Source organism: Hyaena hyaena, unplaced genomic scaffold (assembly GCF_003009895.1).
Source record: "Hyaena hyaena isolate Hyena2069 unplaced genomic scaffold, ASM300989v1 scaffold_498, whole genome shotgun sequence".
Taxonomy (NCBI): domain Eukaryota; kingdom Metazoa; phylum Chordata; class Mammalia; order Carnivora; family Hyaenidae; genus Hyaena; species Hyaena hyaena.
The window spans coordinates 501,778-511,861 of NW_024081131.1; the positions used below are offsets into that span (position 1 = coordinate 501,778).

Sequence of the window (10,084 nt, forward strand, 5' to 3'; positions counted from 1 at the left end):
CCAAATCAGAGTGTCAGCAATTCTACTATGCTATGGGTATCTTTTACATGTCACAGAGGCTGTTTTACATGAACAAAGCAAAATAAACCTATTTTGTGTTAAATAAGATGTGTCGATTTCTTGTTAAAATCATCACACTGAGACAAGGAAGGGTTGCTTCAGAATATCCATCACAGTGAGTGAGAACCCTAAAAATATATGAAGAGACAAATTTGAAGATTAAAATAAAGCAGAGGGTCATAAAGTTTACAAGTACTTTAAAATTCAGTGAAAACATTTGACAATGACTACACAACCAGGAAGGTGGTATTTAGCTGACTCATCTTGTTTATCTAAAAGAATGGCATCACTTCCATATCTAAAGATTCAGTGGGAAATTCATCCCCTCATCTTGAGAGGCCTCTGCAGGAAATCAGAGGTACTTGTCATTTAAATGGCTGCCCATAAGCAAAAGAGCCCATTCACACAGATAAGATTATGTCAGCTTGTCCCTTGGCCTTACTAAGTGAGGCACAGAAAACCATAGCCAGGTGGTGGGATAGGAAGTAGAAGTCTTTCATTTCTAAATATCCTTAATACTGCCAAATTAGTCTAGAACATACATGTATGAAAACTATAGGAGTAGCATTATAATTGACTATTAAAATAACTGTATGGGAATATGTTTCAATGCCCATTTTTTTATGCATCTGTACTTTAATTTTTTAGTTGAAGTACTCATTATACACAGTGTAGTGTCAGTGAGTTAAGAATACAGTGATTCCAACACCCTAGAGGAGAAAGCAGGAAACAACCTCCTTGACCTCCACCGCAGCAACTTCTTACTTGACACATCCCCAAAAGCAAGGGAATCAAGAGCAAAAATAAATGATTGGGACCTCATCAAGATTAAAAGCTTCTGCACAGCAAAGGAAACAACCCACAGAACGAATAGGCAACTGACAGAATGGGAAAAGATAGTTGCAAATGACATATCAGATAAAGGGTTAATATCCAGAATCTATAAGGAACTCACCAAACTACACGCCCGAAAAACAAACAACCCAGTGAAGAAATGGGCAGAAGACATGAACAGACACTTCTCCAAAGAGGACATCCAGATGGCCAACAGACACATGAAACGATGCTCAGCATCCCTCCTCATCAGGGAAATACAAATCAAAACCACACTGAGATACCACCTCACGCCAGTCAGAGTGGCTAAAATGAGCAAATCAGAGAACTCTAGATGCTGGCGAGGATGTGGAGAAACGGGCACCCTCCTACACTGTTGGTGGGAATGTAAACTGGTACAGCCCCTCTGGAAAACAGTGTGGAGGTTCCTCAGGAAACTAACAATAGAACTCCCTTATGACCCAGCAATAGCACTGCTAGGAATTTACCCAAGGGATACAGAAATGCTGAGGCATAGGAGCACATGTACCCCAATGTTCATAGCAGCACTCTCCACAATAGCTAAAACATGGAAAGAGCCTAAGTGTCCATCAACAGATGAATGGATCAAGAAGATGTGGTTTATCTATACCATGGAATACTACATGGCAATGAGAAACAATGAAATCTGGCCATGTGTAGCAACATGGATGGACCTTGAGGGTGTTATGCTGAGCGAAATAAGTCAGGCAGAGAAGGACAAATATCATATGTTTGCACGTATAGGAGGATTAGGAGGAACTTAACTGAGGACCATGGGGGAGAAGAAGGGGGGGAAATGGTGGGGGAAAGGGAGAGAGGCAAACCATGAGAGACTCTTGAATGCTGAGAAACAAACTGAGGACTGATGGATGTGGGGGGGAAGGAGGAGATGGGCATGGAGGAGGGCACTTGTGGGGATGAGCACTGGGTGTTATATGGAAACCAACTTGATAATAAACTATTTGTAAGAAAAATAAATAAATTGATTAAAAAAAAGAATACAGCGATTCCTCGATAGGCAAATTTTTTAACAGAATATTGAATGTCTTCTCTTACTTGGTCACATTCTCTTTGCTGATGGAACATTTCCATATTGCCCCAGTGACAGCAGCCAACCGTTCCTTATTGTCTGTGTTATTGAGCAGGCTGGCCAGAGGTTTAAGACCTCCATGCAGTCTAACGAGATCACGAGTTTCCTCATCTTCAGCACACTACACAAAAAATCAAATCAGAGGCTGTCAGTGATCAAAGCATATCAAGATTTTGGCGATTGCTAAAGAGGCTGCCATTTTAGTGACTGTGAAACTTCTATTCAGAGAGTATCATTTTCTGAAGGGGCCTCCAAAGTAAAATATAATTCTTCTCTGTACTGGCAGCTATCTCAGTGTGTCTCTTCCTTTACATAATTTTTGCCATGTTTAGCAGTTTCTATATACTTGGAAATTCTTCGAAGTCAGTTCTGAGGTAACAGTGGCTTCCACCAAGACAAAAACAGAGGCTGGTTGATTTAGAAACCTAGAATGCCACATGCATGGACAGAGGATTTCTGCAGTAATGCAACACACAGTCCTGGGAAAATGTAGGGGAGAAGACAGATGAGTGATAAGGATTTAGTCAGAACTTCAATGACTCCCAACATCTAGGAGATGATCATTTCCTCAATAGAGTTTCTATGCTCAGAGAAGTGAGTTATAGCAACAGCAATTGACATTATATTCATGTATGTTTATCCACATTTGTGTCATCCTTTCAAATAAATACGTGTTGCATCTAGGAAATGATCATTTCTTCAATAGAGTTTCTATGCCCAGAGAAGTGAGTTCTAGCAACAGCAATTGACATTATATTCACGTATGTTTATCCACATTTGTGTCATCCTTTCAAATAAATACATGCTGCATAGATATTCCCAGCTGATCATCCTTCCCAGGTTATAGAGCAAAAAGATGATAAACTTAGTATAGATATGCTATAATCCTAAGTATAGAGTTGGTCTTTGAGGCCATATGATATAGATGCATGTCATAGATCATCCATGAGGGCCACTAGAAGAAATCCTCATTTTAATGCACCACAAGGCACTTGTTATGCTTTCTTCTATTTATGACTTTCACTTCTGGTTCAGTTGCAACTTTTAAAAAAGTAATCACTATTTCTAACCACTTCTTCATAGTCATTCATATAAGGCTTAAATATGCAAGTTAAAGCTATATATCTTTGTTTGAGCTGAGTTGTGTACCCTCAAAGCTAACATATGTCAAAGTCCTAACCCCTGTACCTCAGAATGTAACCATATTTGAAGATAAGGTCTTTAAAGAGGTAATGAAGGGTAAATAGGGCCATTGAGATGGGGTGTAATCCAATATGACTGGCATCCTTAGAAGAAGAAAATATTAGAATGGAACAAAGTAAGGATGTGGAGACAGAGGAAGAATGTCATGTGAACATGAAGACGGCCACCTACAAGCCAAGGAGAGAGTCCTCAGAAAGAACCAATGCTGTGGACACCTTGATCTCAAACTTCTAGCCTCCAGAAGTGTAAGGTAAGAAACATGTTATTTAAGCCACCCAGTGTGGTATTTTGTTTTATTCTAGCAAACTAATACAGTCCTCTACCTACATGAACCCCTTTCTCTGACTCTTTTTGGCATACTCTCACTGTGCACATTTTATTATCTCTCTCTCTTTGAATGTTTATTTATTTTTGAGTAAGAGAGAGAGTACAAGTGGGGAAGGAGCAGAGAGAGAGAAGGAGACACAGAATCCAAAGCAGGCTTCTGGCTCTGAGCTGTCAGCATAGAGCCCGATGTGGGGCTCAAACCTACAAACTGTGAGATCATGACCTGAGCTGAAGTCAGATGCTTAAATGACTGGGCCACCCAGGCACCCCACTATACACATTTTAAAGTGCATTCCTCTAGGAAATTGACTCTGATTTCTTTGATTAGGTGGAAGCTGGCATGACCAGCAACCAGCCAGCTACTAGTTTTTGAAAGCCATCTTTACTTCTAATTTGTTTTCTGGTATACTATAAAATGAATAGCTCACAAAAAGTTAACAAAGGTTAAAGTAAATTAATAAAAAGATAAAAGAGGAATACACACACACCCACCCCCCCACACACACAAGCACACACTCATTCATCCATCCATTCTGTCTTGGTAGAAGACAAATTTCCCAAGACCACTATGTTTGAATATGGTGCCTGTAAAGCAATGCAAAGGCATCATGTATATATTTTGCTATTTTACACTAAGTGATTTGTTTTAGGAGACAAAGACATTTAAGTGCCATCTAGAAATGTAAATAATCAAGACATGTTGGAGTAGGTTTCTCTCTCACATATACAGGCATCTGTCATTAGCATAGGACAGTGGTTCTCAGACCTATGTGTGCTGGAAAACCCCTAGGGGTTCTTGTTAAAAATGCTGATTCCTGAGTCCCACTCCCAGAGAATGAGAGCCGTGTTTAGAAACATTGTCTTAACTACACGGAGAAGAACACCACAGCTGTCTGTAGAGCCCACCGCACCTGGTAGATGGCCATGGCACAGTGCTCCTGCAATTGTTCATTTGTGCTACTTAGGTTCTTCACTAGATTTTCAATTATCCTTTCTGCTTTGATTGCAGCTCGGTAGTTTTCCTAGGAACACAAATTTAAATATTTATGCACGTAAGGCACGTATATTGTCTTTTTAAACTTATTAATAATGATGCCAACAAACTTTCTTAATAAACAGTAAGGTCCAAGGTTAACACAACTACATAAGAAAAGACTTTGGTCAGTATTTTCAAAAATACATCACACGGGTACCAATTTAATTAATGTTCTGTTAGTTTCATCTTCTCTTTCTAATAGACTCCTGGCTTCTCAAAAAAAAAAAAAATTCCTTAGCAGTCATGATAACCTTGAAAATTATTTTTCAACCTAAAGAATGTCAAGGTAAATGAAAGCAAGGGAAGCAGAGCTGGATTGAGTACCTCTGATGCACATTCTTGCAATGTCCCCACCACTGGAATTAGCATGTCTTCATGAGATGTCTTCAGTAAGCGAGCCAACAAAGGAATGCCCCCAGCTTTACGAATGGCTTCTTTATTCGTGTAACTCTTACTGCAGCTCCACAATGCCAGTGCTCCACAGCGAGCCACTTCCACATCTCTGGCATCATACAGGCTCGATTGAGCTGGTTCTGCCGAACTCTTCCCACAGTCGAGTAGAGCGACCTACAAGAATAGGTAAATATGATGCACACGGGGATCTTTGAAATAAAACAACATGCTCCTCAATAGATATAGGGTGGCTACCAAGCTAACCTCCATCAAAAACAAGAATACTTTTTCAGGGCACTTAGGCGGATCAGTCAGTTAACCATCAGACTCTTGATTTCAGCTCAGGTCATGATCTCGCAGTTCATGGGTTAAAGCCCCACCCTGGGCTCCATGCTGACAGTGTAGAGCCTGCTTGGGATTCTCTCTCCACCCCCTTTCTCTGTCCCTCCCTTGCTCATATGTGTGTTCTCTCTCTCTCTCTCTCTCTCTCTCAAAATAAAATAAGCTTTAAACAATATAAAAATACTTTCACAAATTAACTTTCATACTGCATGTGAAAAACAAAGAAACAAGACCCTTCAAACACCTTCCTCCAGATTTGGGAGTGTTTACATTTCCTTCCTACAAGAAATTTAATCTCACCAAGATTGTATTTTCTTAATATAGCTATAATATTTGCATTAGGAAGATTTGTAAACTATATCCTCAGTCCTGGTATCTCAGAAAACCAGGCTCCCTAAAGCCATTAGAACTTTCTATGAGAACTGAATGGCCTGTATATTCTTAAAACCATGAGATCTCTTTGGAGGACGTGGCCCCCCACCTGGGCTGCTGAAACCAACCAATCCATATGATACAGCTGCCAGGATCCTTTCTTTTCTTTTCTTTTCTTTTTTTTTTTTTTTAGTAACTAAAGTCACTGAAGACTTTAAGGGAACAGCAATTTATATAGATAAGCAGTATCTTATCTGTATAAGTAAGGGTGCTCCAGAGGAAGTAAAGTTGGGGCAGCCAGAGTTATCTCTATCCAACAATGTGTGTCTACTTCATTCTTCTCTCTCTGCAAGCCAGATTCCATGGATATGTCCACATAATCATGACCACTATATCTTGAGTTTAGTAAAGAGTAGTCCAGACTAAGTAGAGTCTCTAATTCCCAATTCCAAATTCCTGGGAGAAAAATCTGTGGGACTGGCTTGAGTCAAGTGGACACTCATGGACAAACTAGTTACAGCCCAAGAAAGGACACTGAGATGGCTTTCATTCTACGACAATGGGACTGAACACAGAGCAGACAGCTTTAAAGTATGTGTCTCCAAAAGTTATTCCCTTAGTATCTATATAAAATCTAAACTCTTCAGCTCTTGGATAAGGCCCTGTGTGACCACCATGGTCCCTTACATTCATCTTTTACTACCCAGCCCATCTCATTAGCCACTTGTAGTTTCCAAATACTCTGTTGTTTTCCAGCTCTGGGCCTTTATCAACATAGCTTCATCTTCCTGAAATGCCTTTCTCTAGTGTGTGTACATGACAAATACCTACTCACTTTTCAAGACTCAGCAAAGCTGGGGCACCAGGATGGCTCAGTTGGTTAAGCATCTGACTCTTCATTTCAGCTCAGGTCTTGATCTCTCAGTTCGTGAGATCAAGCCCCATGTCAGGCTATGCATTAACAGCATGTAGCCTGCCTGGGATTCTCTCTCTCCCTGTCTCTCTGTTCCTCCCTCCCTTTCTCTCTTTTTCTCAAAATAAAAAGCATTTTAAAAAATTAAAAAAAAAGACTCAGCAAAGGCAACATCTCCTTTAGGAAGGACAGCAGGAAGTTGACATCTTAGTGGCAGGGCTGTGCTGATGACGATGTCAGCAGTACTCACGAGTTTGGTGATGCCCCCATGGCGTCTCACTGCCCGTCGGGCTCTTCTAAACTTGGCAACATTTGCAATTGTCTCAGCTGCCAAACATTTCAGACTCTTATGTGGAGAATCAAGTATATTAACCATAATTGGTAAGCCCCCAAGGTCAACAATATTACGTCTGATTTGAGGATTATGACTGATTTCCATCAGGATTTTTAATGAACCAATCTAAATGAGAAAAAGAAGTTAGAGGTGAAAATAAGTGTTTAATGCATAACCATAAAAATTCCAAGTCTACTTAAAATCCTTCCCCTGTGAAGTTTTTTAAAGAAATATCTTCTATTCCTGTGTGTTACACATATGCTCCTTATTTTCCTTCAATTATGTAAACAAACATTCATCATTTAAGAAGCACATACTGATGGAAAGGAACCAGAAGATAGGGAAGAAAGGTAGAGATGAGAAGAGTGGCTAGCAGACAAGGACAAGAACTGGGCAGAAGTGGCAGACACCTATTGGTAAAAAGAGAAGCACAGGAAAGTGTGAAGAAGGTTCGTCACCCATGTCAGGAAACCACTCACTTTACATTTGACTTCATCTGTATCAAGCAAATTTATTAAAACTTCAAGGCCTCCAACATCCCTGATTGCCAACTGACAGGTCTCTTGTGCTAAGTTGAAATCCTTCATTGAGCACAATGCAATCACTGTAGCTGTCTGATTTCCTCCCTACGAAGACACAATGCCACAGAAAGGTTAAATAAGATCATTCTTCCATGGAAATTTACTTAATGGTTATGAATCCATGAACTCGGAAATGTGTCTCCCCCTACACAGCACGTTAAATTTTTTTAAGTTCTCTGAGTGGGTTATAATTTGTTAAATGAATCATGTAGAGCTGAAGCATGAAAAAGCTTTACAGAGTATCATAAAACATTATTCCAATTAAGAGTCAACATTTAAAGGTGGTCTGTCTGCTTTAAACAGCTGTAGCATTAGGTGGTATTAGTACATTAAATAGAGTCAAGGGGCAAGCCTTGAGAGATCGACTGAGGAATGTAAGTTTTATGTAGAGGTAATAGGCAGTCCCTATAGTTCTTGAATAGAGTACTGTGCAATCCAAACCATGCCTGAAAATTATTCTTACAGATGTATGTAGAACAGTCTGGAACAGTCTTTCTGGAGAAAGGGAAACTCTGTGGGAAGCAGTATAACAATCCATGCTGGGACCGGGGTAGGTCGGGGAAGGGCTGTGGGGTGGGGAGTGAAGAGGCAATTCCATTAAGAACTGGAGAGGACTCAGTGTGTGGATGAAGGAGAAAAAAAGAAGCCTTTTGTACCGTGAGCAAAATGCTGGCCCAATATAGAGAATCATGCAATCAACGTCTGCTTAGCTAATTACCAAATGTAAAGGGGAGTAGGGAACTGCTCCTTTAAGGTAAAACAGTCTGATATATTAAACAACAAATTAATGATTGATCAGTGAAACAGACCTGACAGGAAATCATAATCAGAATTCACTCCAAGACTTCTTAAGCAATGTCCACTGATCATTAATGCTTTGAAACTCATCTGAAGGATACAGCATAATACCTACTACTTCTCCCCCTATTAAGATTGGATGGTAAACAACAATTCAAGTATAAGTGCTGAAATAGTTCATAAGATACAAAGGCAATATTTCTAACAGAAGTATAAACATTTTTGTAAAATATGAAAGATGACTTTGGATTGCTACTTGAAAACATAGTACCAACGGTCTCAAATAAACCTTTCTCCTTTTTTTGAGGAAAGACACCTACAAATTATGTTTATTCTCATTTGCTAATTATTACTTTATATTACTATATCTATTATATGTAAATGTACAGAGATATAGTCTATACACTTACCACAAAAGTGGAAGTTATATTCAAGTGGCCCAAGCCCCTCCTTCTATCACATATATAAACCATCTTGTGAATTCAAGAAAATGTATTATTTTTAAAATAAGAAGCTGAAATAGAAGTATAAGGGCATAAGCATCAAAAAGATGGAAAGGTTGAGACTTCAGCCTTTCCTTTTACCGTTCCAGAAAAGTCCCTCTACATCTCTAAAACTGTTAAAAACTACTATCCTGCATTGACACCACTGTCATTGTCTTCTTTTCATACTAATTTTCTTTCTGGGTAATCCAAGCTGTTCACTATATTCAAGATCAAGTTTAAATGACAAAAGCCTTCATTTCCTTATTTACATTTAAATTACATTTAAAATAATAAGTTTTGTTCTTACAGCTCCTAATGTCTCTTTCTTGATATCAGGAGAAATTTTGGGGCAGTTAGTTCAGCATCCAACTTCGGCTCAGCTCATGATCTCACGGTTCATGAGTTTGAGCCTGGCATTGGGCTCTGTGCTGACAGCTCCCCCAGAACTTGCTCGTGCTGTCTCTCTCTCTCTCTCTCTCTCAAAAATAAAGATTAAAAAACATTTTTTTAAAAAAGAAATTTTAACACCACCAATTTTCCTACAGTTGGTTTGAAATATAAAGCATTAAATCCTTAATTTATTACTTTCAGTTTTATAAGCTCTCATTTGGGGGCACAGGACCCCTCCCACCACCACACACACACAAGCACTTAAAAACAGAAGGCAGAGCTCTTCCTGTGAGCGGCCTGAGGTGATCTCTGAAAATGGTTCGCTATTCACTTGACCCGGAAAACCCGACAAAATCATGCAAATCAAGAGGTTCAAATCTTCGTGTTCACTTTAAGAACACACGTGAAACTGCCCAGGCCATCAAGGGTATGCATATCCGAAAAGCCACCAAGTATCTTAAAGATGTCACTTTGCAGAAGCAATGTGTTCCATTCCGACGCTACAATGGTGGAGTTGGTAGGTGTGCCCAGGCCAAACAGTGGGGCTGGACACAGGGTCGGTGGCCCAAAAAGAGTGCTGAACTGCACATGCTTAAAAATGCAGAGAGTAATGCTGAACTTAAGGGTTTAGATGAAGATTCTCTGGTCATCGAGCACATCCAGGTGAACAAAGCCCCCAAGATGCGGCGTAGAACTTACAGGGTTCATGGTCAGATTAACCCATACGTGAGCTCTCCCTGCCACATTGAGATGATCCTCACTGAAAAAGAGCAGATTGTTCCTAAACCAGAAGAGGAAGTTGCACAGAAGAAAAAGATATCCCAGAAGAAACTGAAGAAACAAAAACTTATGGCCCGGGAGTAAATTCTGCATAAAGTACATGCAAATAAAAGTAAAAACAGAAA

General features: G+C 39.7%; 2 protein-coding genes across 2 annotated transcripts in view; one reads left to right on the forward strand and one right to left on the reverse strand.

Moving 5' to 3' along the window:
- The window catches only part of ODAD2 (outer dynein arm docking complex subunit 2), a 171,086-nt gene that overhangs the window by 111,741 nt on the left and 49,261 nt on the right, over positions 1–10,084 (reverse strand). Inside the window, exons 10-14 of the mRNA XM_039254766.1 lie at positions 7,405–7,551; positions 6,842–7,051; positions 4,896–5,138; positions 4,447–4,557; positions 1,972–2,126 (exon numbers count right to left, since the gene is read on the reverse strand). Coding sequence (XP_039110697.1) covers positions 1,972–2,126; positions 4,447–4,557; positions 4,896–5,138; positions 6,842–7,051; positions 7,405–7,551 — 866 coding nt within the window. The remainder of the gene's footprint in view (positions 1–1,971; positions 2,127–4,446; positions 4,558–4,895; positions 5,139–6,841; positions 7,052–7,404; positions 7,552–10,084) is intronic.
- LOC120247051 (60S ribosomal protein L17-like) lies at positions 9,468–10,084 on the forward strand. The gene has a single exon (XM_039254765.1). The coding sequence runs from the start codon at positions 9,495–9,497 to the stop codon at positions 10,041–10,043; it is 549 nt and encodes a 182-aa protein (XP_039110696.1). The 5' UTR covers positions 9,468–9,494; the 3' UTR covers positions 10,044–10,084.